Source organism: Simochromis diagramma, unplaced genomic scaffold, assembly GCF_900408965.1.
Source record: "Simochromis diagramma unplaced genomic scaffold, fSimDia1.1 OVJJ01000361.1, whole genome shotgun sequence".
NCBI lineage: Eukaryota > Metazoa > Chordata > Actinopteri > Cichliformes > Cichlidae > Simochromis > Simochromis diagramma.
This window is the reverse complement of record NW_024386860.1, coordinates 4,274,162-4,297,970: the sequence shown is the minus strand read 5'-3', so window position 1 is coordinate 4,297,970 and position 23,809 is coordinate 4,274,162. Positions and strand designations below refer to the sequence as shown.

Here is a 23,809-nt window from a genome sequence, read left to right as displayed (position 1 = left end):
CCAAAAAAGCTGTCAAATGACATCAAGGACAAGATTGTAGATCTACACAAGACCATCAGCAAGAAGCTTGTTGAGAAGGTGACAAATGTTGGTGTGATTATGGTGTAATTTTGTAGCCTAACCAGCCTCCAGACCTCAGTCCTAGAGAAAATATGAGGAGGGAGCTGAAGGTCCAAGTTGCCAAGTGGCAGCCAAGAAACCTAAATGATTTGGAGTTTCTGTAAAGAGGAATGGGCCAAAATCCCTCCTGAGATGTGTGCAAACCTGGTGACCAATTACAAAAAATATCTTCCCACTGTGCTTGCCAACAGTAACACATTTTTTGCTTGGGGATCAAATACTTACTTCACTCAGTGACGTGCAAATCAATTTAAAACTTTTATGTAATGTGTTTTTTTTTTTACTGGATTTTTTATTGATATTCTGTCTCTGTCCATTTAAATAAAACTACCATAACAATTAGAGACTGTTAATTTCTTTGTAAGTGAGCAAACCTTCAAATTCAGCAGATGATCAAATAATTATTTTCCCCACTGCCACTTCCCCACACTCCCCACTTCCCCACAAAGTAAAAACTTTATTTATGTAGCACCTTTAAAAATATTGATTACAAAGTGCTGAACAAAAGAAAACAAAAAACATCAGACATTAGTACAGCAAAATAGCTAATTATAAGCAGTTGTAAAAGATTTTTAGTTGCTTTTAAAAAAGCTGAACAGAGTTTGCAGACCTAAAACTAAAAGGGAGAAAGTTCCAGAGTCCTGGTGCTACAACTGAGAGAAGGCTCTGTCACCTTTAGTTTTTACCCTTGCATGTGGCACAGCAGGCCTCAGTCAGATGACCTTAGGGATCTGCTAAGGACATACAGATGTAAAAGTTCTTAGATGTATGCTTGTGCTTGACCATTCAGAGCCCTATGAGTGAGAACCAAAATCTTGACATGTATTCTCGAGTCAATGGGATGCCAATGGAGCTGGGAGAGTAGCAGTGTGACATGAGAAAACTTTGGTGATTTGTTCAGAAGTCTGGCAGCATCTACAAACAGTCCAATGATGCTTTGTGTAGGCTGGTCAATAACGAGTTACACTAATATATACACTATGTACACACAGATATACACTAAATAAGTGGTGATGATTTACACTAATCCAGTCTCAAAGAAAGAAAAGCATGAATAACAGTTTCCAGTTCTGTTTGTGAGATAGTACTATTTGGCAATATTTCGTTAGTGATAAAAACATAAACGAACCAATGACTGAACATGACCAAAGTAAAGTAAAACCAGAATCTAAATTTGCCCAGAGGTTCCTGATGGAAGGCTTGGAATAGTCTAATCAACTAAGAGTCTAATGCACTAAGAGTTTCCTAGAGTTATATGCTTTTCTGGAGCACAAACAAGAATTTCATTTTTTTCCTCATTAAGTTAAGAAAACATTTTATCCATCCAGCTTTTTACACAGTGTAAGACGTGCAGTTTCGAACGTCATGAGGCTTAAAAAAGATATAAAACTGAATATTACCTGTGTAGCAGTGATATGATAGGTTTTTAAAAGTGCTCAAAATGTGCTGACGAGGGAGCATGTAAACCAGAATTAATACGGGCCCCAAAACAGAACCCTGAGGTACACCAAAATGAAGATGACTTAAGGAAGACTTGTAATTTGAAGCAGGCACGCAAAAAGAACGATCAGAAAGATATGAAGGCAGTGTAAGGCAGATCCCAACACACTGGTCCAATACCTCAACCTGTCAAGCAAGATCTGGTGAGCAATTGTATCAAAGGCTAAAGTTGGGTCCAACATAAGGAGGACAGAACAATTCCTGTGGCACTTTGCGCCAAAACATCATTAGATAGTCTGAGAAGAGCTGTCTCAGTTAATTGTCCTTCACAGAACCCAGGTGGAAATTTATCAAGAATGCTGTTTATCGTAACTTAGTCTAGGGTGAATAACAGCATTCTTAAAGTAACACAGAACTTGACCAGAGGCCAGAGAGGAATTTACTATAGCCTGAATGCAATTAACTAAGAAACAAATAATAATAAGTTCTGAACCGGTGACTTAAATATGTGAGGAACAGCGTGTTTAAGACAAAGCTGAGATAAATAGTCTGGAGATATCCATGCAGTGATAGAGGAGAAAAAAAGCAGGACAGTGGGGAGTGAAGCACATAATTACAGTTAAAGATAATGCTAAATAACTGAATGTTGTACATTTAGCCTCAACTGTGGGTTAGAGGCATTTGAATAATACAACAAAAACTCCTTTTGTTTACAAAGTAAACTTGCACTAGCAGTTTTGTCTTCACCATTGTTACTGAAATAAACATGGTCTCTGCGGTTGGTGTCTTTAATAAAATTACATAATATGGTTTGCTGGGTGATAGAGATCAACATCCAAGACATCTGCGCTTCAGTTCTGGTAAGCGAAATGGTAGTATGTTGTTAGTCTGTTGATTAATACTAATGAGTCTATATTTGTGTCTGTGCCATGCACGTGTACAGTTTATGAATCAGCTTGCTATTGACGCTTCATCATCTCATTCGCATATGGTCATGTCTTGCTCAAAAAACAATAGCAACATGTCAGCAGCCAAAAAGCTAGTTGAAGCTTCAAAATGGATACTCCAAAACCAGTGGGTGACATCTGAATGTTCAAGGATAGTCTGATGAAGATAGATGAGCTAAAAGACTCCAAAACTATTGAGTTTTTTTTGTAATTATGGTACCTTCTCTGATAGGAAAGTGGAAGCCATAGTGAGACAAATAAGCAAACATGACTTACTTATTAATATGACTCCAAATAATATGTTTAAAAAAAATTAAAATTGTTGGGCTTCACTTTCTCACTGATCAGCCTAAAAGTAGTACATGAGTTGCTAAATGCCAGGTTTACAACCCAACATGGGTAATTATTTTCATTAAATTTACAATAATGCTACCTTAATCTGTGGATAATCAAATGATGAGCCTGACAGTAAACACCACACACACCGCTGTCTCTCACATTCACCCACTCTGCTACGACCACCCGTGGCCAACCTGAATCCCTCCCATGAGCCGTCTGCCCTGCACACCCCACAGCCCCCACCCCCATTCCCTCTCTCCAGCCAGCTCTATTATATAATGACACCTCAGCACATAATATGACAATACCACAGATATTTCTATACAAGTGCACACAGGAAAAACAAAAACGCACACAGCATCACATGCGCACACGCATGCCCTGACCCCACACAGGCAAACACAGTGATTTCAATTTGCCTGTGCAGCTAAAACAAGAGTAATGCATCATGGGGGCATGCGATGGGAGCTGTATGAATTAATCTGTTATATTACTGGAATGTCAGGTATTTAGTTTGTAATCCTAGTCCGGTATCTGCAAAGCTTTTATTGCTGAATCTTAAGTGTTTCCTTTCAGTCTTAACAGCCTTTGAGCTTGATATCAGCTATTAATGTATATTATTGCTTTTCTCCAAAAATTAACTACAGAGCAAAGTTTAAGACTTTAGTTAAGTTATCCCCCCTGTTCTCACACAAAGCTTTTTGATTCATCAACTGTATGGTTATGGTATATTTTATCATGCTGACCCAGTTTTATTTCATTGTGTCTGACAGGGGTTGTAAATCATCTTGGAAGATACACTCTCAGGGGGCTCAGCTGTCTTGACTTCGAGCATACGCTGCTAGGATCTCAGTTTATGTGCAGGTGCTTCATTCTAACTCAGAGGGAGTAAGCTTTAATCTCTCACTTTTGTCTCATTTATAGCCCTCTTTGCTTGCCATCTGTGTCTTTCTTTCCCCCCTCATGAGTATACTGAACCTGGTGATTCCCTTTCACTCAGTGTACTTGAATAATTAAGCAGCCGTGTGGGATGGTGTCATCGCGAGCAGACTCCCGAGAACACATTCAGGCCAGAGAAACTGATGAGGATGTTATTTGCCTGTAGCTGAGCTGTGCCCCAAATATCACACACACACACACACACAATGTCATGATGAGACACACGTGCGCCCTTGAAAATTTAGTCCTGGTGTCTCTGTCTTTACGTTGTTCACAGAGATGGAGACCACAGATGGCGCGCAGAGCAACCCCTTCAACCTGGCACACCAAGGGCCCGTCACCGCTGTGATCTCCGGCGAAGCAGGGACTTCGAAATGTCTCTGATTTCCATTTCAGGATTGGGCAGGTTTATTGAGCATTCAGGCTGGTTTTTTTGGTCAAGTCTGCACTAAAAAAAACCCTGTGGACTTATGGTGAGTAAGAGGCTGTGTATGTAGTTGTAAAGTCAGAGAGTGACTTCACCTCACGCGAGTCGTACTGGAGTGAAATTATGGGGGAGGGGTGTTTAGAATAAGTGAATAAGCACCTCATTGTGTCGTTCCCTTCATTATGTGCACAGAGCAGAACTGGAAGGACACCATTAAATCATCAACTTGTTAAAACCAGTAACAGGATGTGGGCCCACAATTAAAACCTACACAGCAAGGGATAAGAGCCGCAGTAAGTTCATTATGTGCAATCCTATTGATGGACACACACATGCTAAATTAAGCCAACACATGCTCGGAGAAGTGAAAACAACTTGAATGTGAACAGTGCTGTAATGTTAATTATGTGAAAATATACTGCGCAAACAGAATTACAAACATTATAATCCAACTGAATGATTAAACAAAAAACAAATGTAGCTTTTTTGGGGAGAAAAAGAACAATTATACATATTTTGTTTGTTAAAAAAAGTGTTCTCAAAATTGTAGTGAGGTCAAGTTTCGTCCCTGTGCCCTCCACACATCCTCTTCTCGTCCTTTTCCTCTTGCCCCTCGTTTCCATCCTCCGGAGTAGAAAGAGGGGGGGAGAATAGCAGCGGTGGGGAGATGGAGGGCAAGGGCTTTTTCTGCTAAAAACTGCATGGATACAAGGGGGGGCCGAGGGGGAGGGAGGGTGGAGGCAGGGAGGGCTGTCTGTGTTGTTGTAACGTAGCATAGTCACTGTGTCAGAGACAAGCCCATCACCAAATCAGCCAGTCAGTGTGTCAGAGCGTGCGACGGGGGGAGCAGCGCATGCATGCATGCATACGTGCCGCATGGCATGAGAGAGAAGTCAAAACCACACCCTCCCAAAATTTGCCACTCTCATCCTGGTGTGCATGCAGTATCTAAGGATATGATGCTGGGCGAAGGAGAACGAGAGTGTAATGATGGTTAACACATGAAATTACCAGTTGTGCTCCTTGTGCAGTGTAACATCTATTGTTGCGTCTGATTTTCTGGTCATAGATTTTTCTTTGAGAATTGGTGAAATTAACAGAATCAGAACTTCCAGATTTAAATATTAAAGGATCAAAGAAGCAATGTTTTTTGAAAACAACAAAAAAGACAGATTGAAGTTAAATTAGTACACAGCTTCATAACTTTAAAGTTTTTACTTTCTCTTTATTTTGAAGTAAAACTCACATTTTGTTACATAACATTACTCCTAGCAACCTCCCAGTGTGTGTTTGGGTTATCAGAATTTTTTTCATTTTCTTTCATCACGTTCGGTGTGGGTGATGCAGCGCGGCGCCACTCAATTTTTCATTCTCACCTTTTGATTTTTTTTTCTAGAGGGAATTAAAAATCTCGGTGGTCGCCTGCAGAGATCAGACTTGAGCCTATGGGTAATTGTTTTCATGTGAAATGCAGGACTGCGCTACAGAGACCACCAACTTTTCTCTGCTAACCTCCAGAAGGTATTTACTCATTATAACACTCTCACATGAGCACACATATAAGCTAAAGTAGTGTTTGGACTCTGATGTAGCAGCTGGTTGGAGGATCAGCCAGCCCCCCTACCTCTCTCAGTCAGATTACAGAGGCTGTAGTCTCACCACCCTACTGCCCCTCCTCTTCTTCCTGCCTTCATCGTCTCTGCCTCACCCCCACTCACTCACTCGTGCACTCACGCAGCCTTCAGAATATACAGTCTGTAAATCTGCACCCCATCGAGTCACACATCTGTTTATTAAAAGCTGCTTTCCAAATCGGGAGCTGCATAATCAAAAGAAAACAAAATAAATGCATGAAGATTTGCATAAACAAGCACACAGGCAGTTTCATCTTTCAAAAATTGGTTTCATTTATTAAAAGTTTTTTTTTTTTTTATCCTTGATTGTATCAATATTTAAAAAAAAAAAAAAAAGAAGTGTAATATCACATAGAAATGGGGTGAGTGAAAGACAGTTTAGTTTAGAAAGGAAATATACTAACGGGATTGAGGGAGATAAAGGAGAGGAGAGGGCAGGGGCAGACGAGTGCAGCAGAGTGGGGGAAGGGAGGCGAGGTGGAACTACAGTCAGCTTTTAAAATGTAATAAGTAGTTGTAGTAGTAGAAGAAGAAGAAGGCAGCTGAAATAAACAAGACATTATTTCTGACCAATAAGCAGTGGTCGCTGCAGTAGAAAACATACATGAAAAAGGACATAATGAAAAATAAGTGCAATTGGCTTCTCTGTCATACCACAAATGTATAAAAAAAAAAACCAAAAACCAAAACAGGAGTGTGGTGGAAGACACCCCCAGCCTCTGATCAAGAGTCAACATCTGGCGTATTGTAGCAGGATAAGAGTGACTGAGGGTTTGTACACTCCGTACTGAGGAAAACAACAAAAACAAGCAGGCAGTAACATGTTGGCTGCCGGTGGCTCTGTGTTCACGTGTGGTGCTTTTTGGAGGAGTCTAGTAATGCAAATCCCCCCACCCCATTTGTAATTATGTAAATAACATATGAACCTCTCACACCAATTCAAAAATATCAGTCCAAATATTTACAATTTAGATAAATCCAGTCAGGTTACTAAGAACCCCTTCAACATTTAAACGAATGCTGTGAGTGGATTTCCAATTAAAGAGCAAGCCTTCAATGATACATGTAAATCAGCACGATGATAGCAGCGGTAGAGAGTGGTGCAAAGAAAGATTTCTTCCCTTACATTTATATTTTCACCATGTTTTCAAGTTTTCAAGAGCACCATCTTTAAGTGCCGTTCAGTCGGTTTCTCTCCTGATCAGAACCTAAAGAAAAGCCCCAAAGGAAGGCTAGACACTTAAATACTACATGACAAATAGTAGCCACTGCTGTTGGTGTGTGTATTAGTCAGAGATGCAGGCCATTCAGGTGAGCTGTAGATGTTGGGATATAAGAGCTGGATGCCATTTTTTTTCCTTTTTTTTTTTAAAGAATCACAGTTGATGATGTTGGTTTTTAAGCTGTGTGCGATTTTAGAAGAAGGATGACTACACGTTGGCTTTCGCGTTTGACTGTGCACTGGTTTTGTGAAACACATGCAAACAATCAAAACACAGTATGAATGCACTGAGAGCACAGAATGCTTTTTTTTTTTTGAAAAACACATCCTATTTGGTAAAAAAGGCACAGTAGTCCAAGAGACCAATCATAAGATTTCACGTCCTTTTTGTTTTGCCCTCCTCACGATAGCAATAAAAACCACACAAAAAAAAAATGCCAACAGCATCTTCCCAGTCACCTCAAAAGAACTGTAGGCCAAACTATGCAAGCGCACAGCAGGTGATAAGCTGCCCAATAAATACAAACAATAAATAGATGCAGTATCAGATCAACACATGAATAAATTAACTGTGTAATTGAATCAATAGACATATGTCTTTTAGTGGTCCTTGTTAACTCCATACGCTGGTCTATTAAAAGTCTCGGATTGTAATGAGACTGATTGCCAGTCGGTTTGCCGTCAGAAACATCTGATCCACGGCACGACAGGAAAAGTTATGTGACCACTGGTCGCTGCGATGTCACTCCTGCTCGATGCTGATGATCTGCCAGCCGAGTGTCCAAACAATTCTTGGATTACATTCGTGAGTTGTGATGTCATTTTTCCACCGTCTCCAATGGCTCCGACACGGCGCACACTACACCTCATTTCTCACATCACTAGCAACAAGATTTTTTTAGTTACCCCCAGTGTTGCTTTTTCCTCTTCAAACCATTCAAAAGAATGTAGAGAAAAATGTGTCTTCTGCTGCAAGACTAGAATCAGCTCACTCATCAACCACATCAAAATAAACACTGGAAGGTTTTATTTTGATTACTGACATCGGCTGTTCCATTTTCGGACAGTTTCTTTCAAGTTAGATGTCTGTTGAAACAGTCACCTACATAAATATTTCTTCTTTTTGTATTGATTGCCTTCATGCTGAAGAGGAGCGATCATTTACTCCTCTAAATACTCTACAATGTCTCTCGTTACCTGTACATTGCTTTTGAACCTTGACAACCACCTTTCCGCACGAGTTTCGATTATAAGTGTGATAATGGTTCTTGTTTATGTCCTGTTGTTTGAAATGTCTGTTTTAACTGTGGTCTGGATGATAGGTTATGTTTTTATCCGTCATTGTTTTCAACATCTATCACCAACAATTCTTTCCTCACTTCCTCTCATTAATGCAAGTATAATCACAGGCCTTCAGCCTCTTCCCTTCTTCCTGTTGCAGCAGCTTTTAGCCCAGTGGTGTAACAAAGCAAGGCTGCCAGTTCTTTTGCTGATTCAGTACATCAGGTCTTCAAGCTGGTGGGACACGCCCCAGGCAAAGGCTTAAGTGTAACAGGAGGAGACTGGCTCTCACCCGGAGTTGTCTCAGTGGTCCCCCTCTCACTCTGCTGTCCAGCAACAGGCTGGCTTTGGCACCGGATTGGCTTCTTCACATTTTTGGGGTGCTTGTAAGGTGTGGTGGAGGAGATGGAGCTGTCTTGTGTAGCCGGGCTCAACCTCTTGCTGGCTGTGAGGGCATCGTGTGAGAGGCAGGTATTTCGTGGGGACAGGATGGGCGCAACATGAACCCACGTGAGGCTCGGCTTAGAGCTCTGACCCGCTTGGTACTTCGACACCTTCCCTGGTTCCTTGCTGTCTCCGTCTTTTCCGTCATTTTTGTCATCAGTTAGCTGACTGCTGCTGGCTGCATGTGCCAAACTCTGATTTGCATCAGCTGCTAGTGATGGGGAGGAAGAAGGTCCACCTTCTCTGCGATCAGACTTCACCCTGTTTTCTCCTGTGCTGATATGGGGGGACTTGAGAGGTACAGGGGAAGGCGTGGGAGAGTCTGTACCCGTCCAGCTGAGTCTGCGCTTCTGGAAAATAAACAGGAGAGTAATTTTCAGAATATGAACGGGAGGTTTTTGTAAAATTTGTGGTGCTGGTGGGGTGGAGAAATGTTTATGTGTATTAGCAGCAAGAAGTCAGGAATGTACTGTATGTCCTCACCTTAACGGGAATATGTAACTGATCCCTGTGTTTGTGCGGCGGGGTGGAGCCGGAAGCTTCCTGGAGGGATCGGGCAGGGGATGTGGCGACACTGGAGGCTGTAGACACAGGCTGAGTGGGAATTTGGGGAAACCAAAGTTTTAGCATCATCTCCACCTGGAGCAGAGTGTTCAGATACTTCTCCCTATGATGTAGAAAGAGGAACAAAATTTAAGTGAGGAGCAGATAGGAATACGACTTTGCTGCTGAGTAGGAACAGGCGTGGATATTTATGATCCTGCACAGAGATCTAGGTGAAATTTCATCTGAAGTTTGGTGTTTCACTGCACTGACAGTGAAAGTTGTAACTCTACCTGCCTGAGGACTGTTCAATAAAAGATCCTGCCTCACCGTGCACTGCATATCTAAGATCAACTCAGTTTAATAAAGATAATAATTCTTAAATGCAGCTAAAACATCTCATGATGGCAGGACTTGATAAGAGTGAGAAAAAGAGGGCTGATGGATGGTGGGACAATTTGGATGACATCCTACCCGCAGTCAGGTCTCTGTAAAACCCCCACAATCCTCTGGATACGATCCATCGCCACGCTCTGCTGGAAACTACTCAAGCCTGTCAATCAAAAGAACATAATCCTTCAGTCAGCATTCACACTGAATGAATGCATATGTGGGCATGCACGGTCTCACACATGCGCACACGCTCTAACTCATGATATCGGTAAACTCTTGCAAGCTACTGAGTCAGCGAGAAGACTCGCTTCACTCACACACACACACACACACACACACACACACACACACACACACACACACACACACACACACACACACACACACACACACCACTGTGGACTGCATCGATAGGCTACATCAATACAGACTACTACTCGAAGGAAAACTTACTATTTCAATGGACTAAGGCCACTTAGATCATGTAAACCTGTGTTCAGCCTCAACAACTGCAGAAGCCAGCGAGCGCACACACACACTTGCCTCCCAGAAGACGGTGAAGAAAGGATGCTTACCCCGGTCGAATCGGCCCCTCTTCAGTCCATTCAGCAGCTCTAGCAGGGGCCTGATGAAACCCTGCAGCTCAGCACACTGACAGAGGAGGAGGGAAGACAGATTACGAGTTGGTTTTGGTTAGGCTCGGCTGTCTGAGGCTATCTGCTGGGCTTTCCTTTGCACGCACACTGCTATGTCAGCCCTCTTCTCATCACTCTCCTTTTCTGCCCATCACCTTTCTTACCTTCTGAGCAAACAGCAGATCTCCTTGTGATTTTGCAGTCTGCCTCGCCGGATCAGTCTTCCCCAGGCTGACGTGAGCCGCTTTGCCGCCGCTCTGTGACCTGTACGAGTCCTCCTCTTCCTCTTTGTCGGTGAAGCCGTCACACGTCCACTGTGACCCGGGACTGTCTGACCCCCCATTTCCACTTGCTGACGCGCCGCCCGACCCCCCGATGATGACAGATGGAGAACTGTCTGTCAGGAAGACGTCTGTGTCGTCCTCTGCCTGCTCTGAATCGCTGAACAAGAGGCTGTCACTGGAGCTCAGGGAATCAAAGGAGGGCTGAGAGGAGGTGCTGCCCTGCGACTGCATCCCTATCGGGACAGAAAGAAAGCTCAAAGATTAGGATGATGGAAAAAAACACAAGTGTGGCTTAGGTGAACATTGAAAACCAGCATGTCTGAAGTGAGAGGAAGTTCAGTTCTTAGCATTTGGCAATACTCCATTTTCCTACCTCGCTACCAAAAATAATAACCCCTATTACTCAAAATGGTGGGTATAGCACTGCCCTAGTTTGGGACTGGGGGTAGGCAGTAGGCACACAATAGTAGTGCATGTCTGGCTTCCATTGAGGAGATTGGAGGCTGTAGGAGAGTAAAATGTGTGAGGGGGATGGGAGCTTGTAGAGTAGTGAAATCGGAATAGGCCTGCTCTCTCTCTTTGCCACAGCCTCCAGTGCTCTCTCTAGCCCCTCCTCTCCGTCTCAGACTTGCGCTCCATCCCCCCTTGGATTCTCACACACACACACGCACACACACACACACACGCACACACACACACGCACACACACACAAACACGCACTCATGCAAACCACTCTTTTTCCTCTCGGCTGTATTTCTGTATGCTTCTCATCCCTCTCCGCTCTGCCTTCAGCTCATCCTGTTCGTTATGCACACAAGCCCGGTGCCCCCTCTTCCTTTCCTCTCCAAACCAAGCCCTCTTCCTCCTCCTTTTACTCACATTTTCACATTCTGCATTTCTGGCCATGTGCCTTTCTCTCATCTGTTTGTTTTTCTCCCCCTTTCTTTCTCAGCTTGTGTAATCTCTGATCCCACCAATACTGAGGGGGAGATTTCAGGGGAAACTGGGAAATGCTCAGCAATGAAATACACCAACAGAACTCTTTATCAGCGTCAGAAAAATAAAGTCAAAAGTCACTCACAAATGAAGGAGACTGACACAAACGCAAAAGGAGAAAGAAACGCTCAGACAGCGTGCTTTGCCATTTGCATTTTATGTCTGGTGGCTGTCAAACCAAATGGCACGTTGTTAACGTGAAAGAATCAACAGCTTCAAATACCGTGAGGAAATCTGATGCTATTTCTGTTTATGTACAACCCCTTACTTAGTTTATAGCCCCAGCTGGATGGAGATGCGGTAGGATTGGATTGGTGGATGTGTTGCCACAGCCTGCACAGGTAGACCATGAGGCTGCGACTCAGGTGTTTTCTGCCGGCCTGTGTCTGTGCCCACCACCACCACCACCACCACGCCAGCAAGAGAAACTAATGGAACTGTACATTCAGGCCATCTAAAGCCGTTCAGTCTATCAGACACTAACATAAATCCAAAGCAGTTACTTGTCTTAAACATGAAGGAAAATCTGAGCAATCATTATAACGTTTAAAAGCAATTTATCGTTAGGCAACACAGCTTTAGGATATATTAAAATTATACCGGGATGGTACGCACAGGACAGGAAATTCCTTCAGGCTAAGCTGCCAACTTCGGCAAACAAAAAAGAAAAAAATGCTTTTGAAAATTCTTACCTTCAGTAAAGCGCTTTTAAAAATAACAGCTGATTTTAATAATAGTGGAGGATGGCTCTGTCTTCTACTTTGGGTCCGTCAGTCCACACTCCGAGGCTGGAGCAGCATCGGGACGCCGAGCATCACCTCTCTGTCACACACACATATACACACACACACCACCCGGCCTGCCGTTCATCGGTTTGTGCCTGTGCTGCCTCTTTCTCTCGGCAGTTTACAAGCGTCAACATGTGCGCAAATCCACGTGCCCACGCTCTGCGCGCACTCCATTGGCTGCCGTGTCGACGGCGGCGCGCGCCATTGGCTGAACCTTTCAGCCAGTGATCGCAGTGATCTCCGCTGACTGGACGGCGGCCCCGGCACTCACGGTCCTGCCCACTCATGTGTCGCCCGTGAGTGTGGCGTCTGGGCTGGGCTGCTCTACTATAGCGAGCGGGTGTAAACACACGCAGGCACGCACGTCGGCCCGAGACGTGTGCTGTATGTTCTATGCATGAGATGTGCGCAAAAATTACTCATACCGAGAGCGTAAGAACGCACGTTGATAAATAAATAAATAAATATAACAAGGGACTTGAGAGGTTTAGCAGAAGGCACGCATGGAGCACGAAAACCGCTTGCAAATAAGGCCTCTCAAAGGTAAAATAATAACTAAACAAACAGTGGGCGACGTTTTTCATTATATTGCCCAGAACAGACTAGAAAATCACATTTCTTATAATGATGGTCACTCTGCCTGGACAAGGCTGTGCAATTCTTTCACCCTGAGATATCTTGGCTTACATAACTTGCAATATTAGACGGATATTGTTCATTTGCTACATTTCTTGCAGTTTTACATAATCTCATGTGAACATTTTTGTATTTTCCTCAGTTTAAAGCTTACCAATTCGTTTGTCTAGTGTCACAAACTGAAATTCAGAGGATGAAAGTAGGAAGGAGAGCTGAGGTGATACATTTTCCAACAATGAAATATCGTATTTAAAGTGTGATAGCCTGCTTTGTGTCAGTGTCATTTCATGTTTAAGTTAAAAACACACACTGCTGCATGCAATCATACAGATAACAAATCACCTCCCAGTACCATGATATATAGCCTTACAGCAGCGAACTCACTGACCCTCCCTCTGAAACTTGCAATGCATTATACCAACGTACATGGATCATACACATGATCTTGTCACATGCTACATACTTATCTTATTGCTGGGTTCTCTCCTCATTAGGCTTTATTGTAAGGCCACGATTTTACTGGCTTTGACTTGTATTTTTAGATCCGAAGTGCCCAGCATGTTTCAGCCTATGATAAACGGCCTACCCTTCCCCCACTGCCATGCTTAACATACACATGAACCAACTGACCCTCCTCAATGTACACAACAGGCTGTGTCCTTGTTAGATTGACAATTACCATCTTCGAGGCCTGCAACTATGTCAACTCCCTCAGTATTTAGTAACCTTAACATCAGGTGCACAAACAGGACCCTCTTATTGTCAGGATACAATAACAGGTGAACTTTGGCAAAAAGTAAACCAGGGGAAAGGTCGTATGTGTGCTACGTGAGCATTCCTCTACAGCACGTGAACTCACTGAACCTACTTCGAGTTCATGCTTGCTGAAGACCATCCCCCTCAAATCCCATCCTCCACTTGGCTTCCATGTTTTTTTTTTCTCTTTTCTCATTATCAGTCCTTGTATTGACAAGCTGAAGTATCATCTATGGAAGATGTGTTTGTCAATTAAGTGGGTCAAAGTTCAGTGTGTCAAACCGGTCCCTGAGGTGGAAATCAGAGCATTGCTCCATTGGGTTGATTGTAGTAAAAATTGACTATTGCATGAATGTAATAAAAAGGATTCAGCAGATGATTTAGAGGGAAACAAAGAGGGATGTGAGAGCGCTTAATTATAGAAGCTAAATTAAACATTTACACGATTACTTTACGTAGAAGACATTTCTACATACATTCTTACTCAGTGTGAAAGCATTTAAATGTTTAGGTAGTGAAAGTTGAAGTTCCTGTTTGGTGAGGTGAGAATCAGACACTAGGACTGAAAAGTCATTGGTCTAATGGAAGACAAAGACACAAAGAGCTGCAATATAAAGTGGAGACAGTTTGCAGTATACACTCTTTGTGCTCTTTGTATCTTTGTCCTCCATCAGAAAGACAAATAATATCCATAAAGGAACTTGATGAAACACACTGTACATCTCTCTTGTAATTATTATGTGTTTGGGTGCACGTACCTGAGTGTCTAAACAGTATATTTCTTTTCATTGCAGAACAGGCAGAAACTGCTTAGTACTACTAAACTTTGTTTCAAATTTTAAATAAGTTACTATTTGGTTTGAAGCCTGGTACTTTAGCGCCTGCCTCACAATTATTAACTACTATATCTGCTCCTCAGTGATAGTGCACTCACCTTTGGGCAAATCAGACATGCTTTTTTGAATCAGTTCCAAAGTATCACGCAAACTCTTTCACAATGTATTTTGCAACTACAGTGCGATTAAAGCTTCCAATGTCAGTTTCAAAAACACTGGCACACTAAGTAAAATGTAAATAAAAACAGGATGCAGTGATTCACAAATCTCATGAACCCTTGTTCTATTCACAGTGGAACACAGAAAACATATCAAATATTTAAACCCAAGAATAATATCAGCTCATTTTGAATTTGATAGCAGCAACATGTCTCAAAAAAGTTGGGATGGGGTGCCATGTTTACAACAGTGTGTAAACCTCTGGGAACTAAGGAGACCAGTTTTTGCACTTCTGGGAGAGGAATAACGTCCCTTTCTCATCTGATATAGGATTCTAGCTGCTCAAAAAGTCCTGGATCTTCTTTGTTGTGCTTTTAATTTCATGATGTATTGACTATTTGTAGAAGGCAGGACTGCAGGCAGGCAAGTTTAAAACCTAGAGTCTTCTAATACAAAGTCACGCTGCTGTAATAGATGCAGCATGTTGCTGAAAAGTGCAAGGCCTTCTCTGGAGTAGATGTGGTCTGGATGGAAGTATATGCTGCTCTAAAACCTTTATATGTTTTTCAGCATTGATGGTGCCTTTCCAGATTTGCAAGCTCTCAATTCCATAGGCACTAATGCACCCACCATCAGAGATGCATGATTTTTTGACTGACTGCTGATAACGAACTGGATGTTCTCTCTCCTCTTTAGTTGTGGGATGCTGTGTTCATTTTTCCAAACAGAACTTCAAATTTTGATTTGTCCCAACATCCTTGCCTGAGTACATTTTAAATGAGGGTTAGCACAGAGAAGATAGCAGTGTTTCTGGATTATGTTCACATATAAGCCATATGTGGGGTTTTTTAAAGAAAAAAAGAAAATTTGTGGACGTGAACAGACAATAATTTGTGGAAGTGTTCCTGAGCTGATGCAGTAATTTCTGTGAAAGGATCACACCTGTTTTTAATGAATTGCTCCCCGAGGGCTCGAAGACCACCGACATCCAACATTTATTTTAAGCCTCGTGCCTTTAATAACACGGACATTTCTCTAGACTCCTTTTCATATGTTACTATCACACAAGTGCTAAAGGACACCATTATGGTAGTAATATTTGTTGCTGTCACCACAAACATTACAGTTTCATTCAGAACTAGTCAGATTCCATCTTCTGTTCAGGCTGCAGGCGTACATCTGCGGAGCAGACATGTGTGCCACAGAATAAGCAGAGGGATCTTCACATGTCGGAGAGACGCTCCGCTGCTAGATTTGTGAATGAAACAGGCAGACACGCCCTCGGCACAGACTTGGCAAATGGCAGGTGGAAGCACTTTAGCCACACCTCCAAGTGGAAGACTCAGCAGCCAATGGGAGAGCGGCAAGTGTTACCAGTGTTGCATAATTTGGCTGAAGCGCTTCACGTTTGAGCGCTCCGGTGCACTGTGTGAAAGGATGGAGCTGAGAGACAGACAGCGGAGGTGGAGAAAACTAAGATCGCGAGATCAGTGCCAGAGATGTTAGAAACAATAGTCACGAGTCACACAAACCGCTGTCAACAACCCGAGGAAGAGAACAGATCAGAGTTTCACGAAAAAACAACAACAAACATAAATAGCAAATAATTCAAACACTTATGAGCAGACCTGGTGGGATTTTTTTCCCACACTTTTGTTTATCTTAAGGGATAAATAGTTGCAATCAGTGATTTTATTAATTAAATTCTATATCCTGTTGTTTCTATGCTTGATGCAGTAAGTGATGTAACCTTTTCAGTTTTATCTTTGAAGTTTATCCTTGAATCCACAATGTGATGTAATCTAGATCAAAAGACTCTTGCTTGGATTGACTCTGAGGTTTTAAAGGGAACTGTTCCCTAAAGGGCGATTTATATCCAGTTTAAAAGTAGTTGTGCAGCTAATCAGTGCGTGGAGACTTTAATTGGTGGCGGTTCACAGTGAAGCAGTGGATTCACGTGGGTTCAGTCTTTCTGTTTTCACTAGTTTATTTATTTATTTTTGTGATTCGCTATTTTTCACCTAAATAAATGTCGATGTTTCCTTATTCGGCATCTTTGGAGCAGTTCCAGGATTGTAACGATCTTTCCAGTGTTGCAGGAAGAAGTGACGATAACATTTACTTTTAGGGTGTATTTTCTGCTCGTTAAGCCCAAAATATGTCACATGGATAGGGCTCCCCCTGGTGTTCACACCGAAGATCTTTATTTAATGACAGTTTTTATTGATCGTTTTGACGCCATTCTCCAATCAATCTCACACCAGTGAGAACCCACATCAGGCTTTCTCATAGTATTTGCACACACTGCTATTGGTTTTACACATACTTCACTGCTAAAGGTGATAGTCATTGTGTGGTGTGTTTCTCATTTGAATGGCACAACTGATCAAATTGTTATTTGTTATTTTCCAGAAAGAAATACAGATCTCTCGCTTATGAAACAACGCTGTGAAGCATTGCATTAGTGTTTTCAATCAAATCACTTCTCAAGTTTTTAAAATATACATGAAACAGCAAGGCCGTTAAATGCTGTCAGTGGTAGCAGTGAATATGCTCTTCAGTTGAAAGCAAATATAAACGCGGTCTCAGAAGAGGTTCAGTCGAAGCAGCTACAAACACATATTCTCAGTCTTGTGTCACACGTGCAGGTTATGACACTGTTATTACATGCAAGCATGAACTACACACATATGTTGTGTGACTTTGTCATACTATACAGTAATTGTTTCTGTGTTGTAAGTATATTTTTGTCTTTGTTTATTTTCTGATGCACATAGTATCAGGACTGATTTACAACAAAAAAGGGATGATTTTTTAAAAATGGCAGTGACTGATATGATGTTACTCTTAGAAAAAACTAGAGGTGGCTAGGTTGATATGATGGGTTGCATTAAATTTTGTATTTTTCTATAAATTTGACAGCTTTTCCTGCTGATAAAGATACTACACCAAAATAGTTACCTAAAAGATAAACAGGAAAGGTTCCAGTTTTTTACTGTCTAATATAAAAATGTCAGTATAAAAAAAGAGAAAATGTTCATCAATCAACAAAAACTTGTTCTTTTAAAGCTACAGGATAGTAGTTTACATTTCATACATTTACACATTTGTCATGAAGATAAACCAAGACCTGCTGTAGATACTGCACTTATTTATCTTATATTAAAAGATCTCAGGGATTAAATGTATAATTAAAGATGTTTACACTGACAGAAAGAGTAGTTTCACTCATCTGCCCCACTGAAGATCCAAGTGGGCTGTATGTGGCCCTCATTGTAAAAGGAGTTTGACATCCTTTGTTTAGACTGTTTTACTGACTTGCACAGATGAGACTGTGATATGAGATGTGGTGACAGTGACACTCCTGATGTGAGACTTACACCAACGTGATGAAGAAACACAGTAAAATCAGAAAGACCCCAGATGAGAAATGGGAATTTTGTGTTCTGGTTTTTAAAAGATGTTTTTCTATTTAAAATCAGAATCCATGAGAGAACCACAAATAAATTACTTAACCTTGAAGTTAATGCTTGGAAATGGATCCAGGAGACCTCCGGGGGTTAAGTTTATTGACCATAACAAAGCAGTCATGTGGGCCTTGAGTGGTCTCTTCAAGTTTATTAGGGGCTTGTAACCAGATCAGCAGATATGGAAACACAGACAAGCCTTGAAACTTTTTTTTTTTTTAGTTCCAAAATGTGTATAACTTTAATATCTTTAAAAGTAAAGATCACACTGGGATGCTTTTAGCTTGGTTATCTTTTTATGTGGGACATAGAGATAACTCTTTTATACATATATTTTCTTTGCAGTAACATTGAGTCTGTTTCTGGTTTAAGAAATTTTACTGGTCATTTTTTTTCAAAGTAGCCAATCTACTCAAAGTGTGTCCACTGACATACTGGGTTGCTGTGGCATTTATGACGAAACAATGAACAAAAGTTTTTTTTACTTTTATCTGCACCTTACTGACTTTGGATGGAGTGCAGCAAAAATGTAGCCCTAATGTAGAGTAAAAACATTTTAGGCACAAAAAATGAAATTTGAACAATGTACTTGAAATTTTACAAAATTGCTTAAATGGAGAAAAGCAAAATGATACTCGTGAAACTATATGCATCAGAAAATAGACAAAGAAAATATGTAGAATCCATGAACATAGCAGCAGCCACTGTATAGTCCATTACAGTCACACCACATACATTCAGCAGCCACTTTATTACTCATTAATGCAAATACCTAATCAACCAATCACAGGTCAGAAATTCAAATTCAGGCATGTAGACATGGTCAGTAGAGTCTGATCAAGTTCAAACCAAGCATCAAGAAGAAAGGGGAATAAAAGTGGCACAGCTACTGGTCTAATTGTTTCGAATACTGCTGACCTGCTGGGATTGGGAATGGTCTGAAATGAGAAAATATCAAGTGAGCAGCAGCTGGGTGAAAATATCTTGTTGATGTCAGAGGTCAGAGAAGAACGGCCAGAAGATTTTAAGCAGAACAGCAACAGTAAGTCAGTCAACCACTCGTTACAAACACGAGTGGTTGCAGGAGTGTGCAGGAGCGCATCTCTCAAATCATAACACATCTGACTTTGAAGCAGATCTGCTACAGCAACAGAAGAGCACAGTGGAGGCCACTCCTGTCTGCCAAGAACAGGAAACAGCTGTCGGTTATATATTGGACGAACATTTGAAAATCAATGGCCCCCAATGTCACCTGCACTGTGAATGATCTCCAAGATGTGACTGATAAAAGTACAAAGCAGAGTTGCATCAATTGCACCTCAAATAACAAATATTGTTTGTAGTGAAGCATGAGTAAGTTATTTTAAAAAAGGGCATTATTATTATTATTTTATAACAAAAGTCAGAGTATCAGTTCCAAAGAACTGACAGTGTTGAGAGTAGATTGCATTCAAAGAGAGGCCTTGCAAACCAAAAAAATCTGTAATTTTCCCATAATTTTGCTGCAGCAGGTGAAAGAACCAGTTTTTTCGTTGTTTGTAATTTAGTTTTGTAATGAATTTGTTGTTGATTCAGTTTGTGATAGGCATTCTTCTATGAAGAAATCATTGAACTTCATGTTTTTTCATGCTCAGAGAAACACTGTGCTACTGTTGCCATTCAAGTCAATCAAGAAGAAATCAATAGAAAACAATAAAACGCATAAATCTGACACCATATTGTTAATAAACTGCAGAGCCTTTAGAGGGTGACCTCCAGTCAAGTATTTGACTGTGGTTAAACCTCATATATGACATGCACATACATACCACACAGTCATGCATGCAGTCACATGTGAACAAAGTCACAAAGACAAGAAAATTGATCACACCTGCAGGCTGCTGACACACACAGTCACAGCTGAGGAAAAAGCAAAAGTGGACGACAATGTTTGACTGGAGTCAAAGAGGAAAGGAGGGAAGACGATAAAAGAATGAGTGTGGAGTGCGAGGGTGGAGAGGCAGAGTCGTAGGATGGGAGAAGATGGAGGGGTGATGCAATAAAATCAGAACTGCACTTTTATTGACCTTTTTGGGGGTTTTTGATAAACGAAACATAGAAGAAGGTTGACTAGCAATACTAGTATGAGAACCAGCGCTTGTTTGTCTTCTCAGCTTTCTGTTTTTCACTCATCCACATCTTCTGACTGTACTAAACACCTTTATTCTTTGCCTGTATGACCTCCTTTTCCCCCTTTCTTCTTCTTTTTCATTTTTTCTTGTCATCTATATTCTTGCCCAAGCAGCTCAACATCATTCATTTCATACAATGTGGTTTTACAGCTGATGTGGGATCATAAAGTTTGTGAACAATGGCATAGCTCTTGTCATTTTGCCTCCTATAGATCATCACAACATCACTAACCCTGTAATGCCATGAAATTTAGCATGGGGAAAAAAAGTTTTGTTAAACATGTTTTTGACAGATTTCTAAAATATTTGTGGTTTCTTGTTTTTATCCTAGTACATCTGGGGGTGGGTGTAGTTTACAATTAGGTCTTACTTTGATATTTTGGGCTTTGAATCTTATTCTTTTTGGTCATTTTTGGACTTAATCTCGTACAATTTGTATATTTTTCATCTGTATTTTCAGTGTGTATTTGTGTCTGTGTGTCTGTGGAAACACTGTTGATTGTCCTGCATTAGGCAGGGTATTTTTGCAAAAGAGAGTCACGTCTCCAACTCTGAATGAATTCTCACTAACTGATCCCTAAACCGGGCCTTGTCTCGCCCCTGATTTTCTCGTTTTGTCTTCTTTCATACTTTCTGTTCATCTCTCTCTTGCTGAGACCAGTGCACTGTGTGCCTGAGTGGATTCAGCATGTGACATCAACACTCTGGCTGTTAAACAGAGCTGTGGCAGGTGGGATTGCTGGAGCCCGTCACTTTCTCTCCTCTCTTTCTCGCTCTCTCTCTTGCTCGTTCCTCATCTCTCAGTCTGCTCTTATTCACTTCTGTGTATGGGCAAAGCGGGATAACATGGACACTTTGGGTCTTTTTATGCTGCTAATACTTCTGTTTTTCCAGTGGACGCCTGCCCTTGCTGCTGGTAAGGTGAAAATTAACATAATAACAGGCATCATGTGAGATTTTTGGCTTTGATTCTGGTATTTGATGGTTTGGGTTTTCCAGTTTGAGCCTTAGTAGAAGAAAAGTAGTAATTTCCTGATCTATCTTTTATCTTTTATCCTCTGCCTTTTCTTTTTTCAAAGTGAATTTTTAAATTTGGTTTAACCAAAACAGAAATTTCAGGAATTTTTTCTCTTTTGTTTGTTTGTTTTTTTTCCAGAGGAAATCACCTGGACTTACTCTGGTAAGTTCAAGTTCCCAATGTAGCTCATTAAAAAACAGATTATTTTATTGAGTGATAGTTAGCACAACATTGTCTAGATTTATGGTTAGAGTATGTTAGATATCTGGGGCAATTGTTTGTTTGTTTGTTTTTTGTTTTTGTTTTTTTATCACTTTAAAAATAAGAAGCAAAGTCCTGAAGTCAGTTTTGTAATGACCTGAAAACAAATAGAGACATTTCGTACAGTTTAATGTGTAATCCACTACGCAATCTAATCTGATGACATCAAAGACTTGCACAAGTTTTGCATGAAACAACTAAGCAGGGTTTTCACCTGCTTGGCTGCACATCTTAAATCTGGATCTCTAAAATGTTAAAATTCTGGTAAAAGCTTCTGTAACTGGGGTAGGATTTAGGTCCTCCCCTCCCATATCTTCCACCCTTTCTCCCTCTGTTTTTCCCCTTCTCTGTATTAGTTACAGTTCAGCAAACTGGCATGAGGGCAGCAGCCACACAGAGATGATGAAGGGGTGGGTGGAGGCCGGTTGAAAGGAAGAAAGCTAGAAAAAGCCTGAGAGAGAGGCTGACTGGGAGAGAGGCAGGTGCACGAAGATGAGTGTGTTGGACAGAGCGAGGGAGATGGGACGGAATGAAGCTAAAGCAAAGCAAATCGCACAGTGTATTGTTGCAGCGCACAATATCCTATGTGTTTATTGTGTTGTTGAGGCACACTGGCTGCCTATGCTGCAGACAAAGACATTGTGGGAATGAATGGGGTGCACAGATTAGCACCCTTTGCATGTATTCAGGAGAGCAGCACTGATATACAGTACATGCAGAATACACAGCAAACTTTAGAGTCTGTACCAGGAGGCAGATGGTGTATATACATGTGTGTCTAGGTCTTATTATGCTGGATATAGAGGCAGACAACTGTAAGATTGTGTTGCAGTACATACGATGTGTTTACTAATGCAGAAAATCAGTTTTATTAAGCACAAGGTTGTGAAGTGGAGAATCACTTGATGTCAGAGATTTGTCTTCACAGGAGTTTAGAGACATTTAAGGGAAAGTCGGTGATCTCCTCATCATGCCTCTCAATGTGTCTTTGTTTTTAGCTGCATTCAGGCCAGTTGTAGCATGCTTTGAGAGGTAGGGTGGGTGCATGGGGGTCATAATTTTCGCCTCCAGTCACCATGGAGACCTCCATGACAACCAGTTAGGGGGCTGCGAGACTTTGAAGTTCTTTGCTGTGAAGAGTAGCTAGTGAGGGGCAGTGGGCATTTGGCAGATTAGAGAGGGCAAGGTGGGGGTTACATGGAGATATGGAGAAAGCAGTGGGAGTGGACATGTGGTATGCGTTTACATAATTAATGTCAAGGCCCCTCCTCAATTCCTCAATTTCTGTGTGTTTGAGTGTAAACAAAGCCTTCTGAATTTACTGTGTCTATGCAGAGGAAGTGTTGGTTTTGCAGAGGTATAATGTGCTTTTAAACATAGAATCAGTGAACCTACAGCTGCAAATAACATGACAGTCCTCGCATTTTTGTGTGTAAAAGGTGTCAGTGGTGTGCCTGTTTTCTAAAGCATTCCTCGCTTTGCAATTGAAATTCAGGTTCTTTGACTCACATGTCGCTCTTTCTCTTTCCTCTTTTCTAAGTTTCTTTTATCGTGCAATAGAATAGACCAGTCTCTTTTTAATTCAGTGAACCCAGGCCTCAACTACCCTCCTCTCCCTCAGCTTCTTTCTCAGCGTATCTCTGTCCATCTTTCCATTAAATTCTTTAAAAATAATTAATCTTAATACTCTTTAATCTTTTATACATTAACAGATATTAGATATTAGATATTATGTGAGCAGGGGACCGACATTTCATAGTAATTTCCTATGGAAGCCAGCAAAAATATCTGAATCTTGTACAGATTATTATAAAAATGTAGAGAAAAATATAATTTCTGTACACACTAATACTTTGTTTTTCATGCTCATCAGGTTATAATTATATAAAATACTGATATTGTCATTCAATAATCAAGTCAGTAATTATCAGTGCCACAACAATAGTTTTTCCAGAATTTACCATCATCTGTGTTAAACCATCCAAAATTAAGCATCACATTTTATATTAAAAAAAAGCAATTTTAATGTTTTTTTTTTTCATAGCTGTAGGAATTTACTCATGGTACAAATA

The 23,809-nt window shown here is 41.2% G+C and overlaps 2 protein-coding genes across 8 annotated transcripts in view; one reads left to right on the top strand and one right to left on the bottom strand.

Annotated features, from left to right (window-relative positions):
• Positions 1-23,809, top strand: part of ca14 (carbonic anhydrase XIV) — a 36,071-nt gene that overhangs the window by 771 nt on the left and 11,491 nt on the right. The window contains exons 2-5 of one of the 7 annotated variants that reach the window (XM_040029831.1): positions 12,809-12,817; positions 14,853-14,860; positions 21,296-21,374; positions 21,615-21,638. In XM_040029831.1, the coding sequence (XP_039885765.1) occupies positions 21,305-21,374; positions 21,615-21,638 (94 nt within the window). In that variant the 5' untranslated portion in view covers positions 12,809-12,817; positions 14,853-14,860; positions 21,296-21,304. Of the gene's footprint in view, positions 1-12,808; positions 12,818-14,852; positions 14,861-21,173; positions 21,375-21,614; positions 21,639-23,809 lie in introns of those variants that run through there. The other 6 variants (XR_005695571.1, XM_040029834.1, XM_040029832.1 and 3 more) reach the window with 6 other exon arrangements.
• LOC120732327 (circadian-associated transcriptional repressor-like) lies at positions 6,712-12,545 on the bottom strand. The gene is made up of 6 exons (XM_040029830.1): positions 12,338-12,545; positions 10,529-10,881; positions 10,305-10,380; positions 9,811-9,889; positions 9,277-9,460; positions 6,712-9,143 (listed from the first exon to the last, which is right to left on the bottom strand). Exons 2-6 carry the CDS (start codon positions 10,877-10,879, stop codon positions 8,571-8,573), a joined length of 1,263 nt encoding a protein of 420 aa, XP_039885764.1. The 5' UTR covers positions 10,880-10,881; positions 12,338-12,545; the 3' UTR covers positions 6,712-8,570.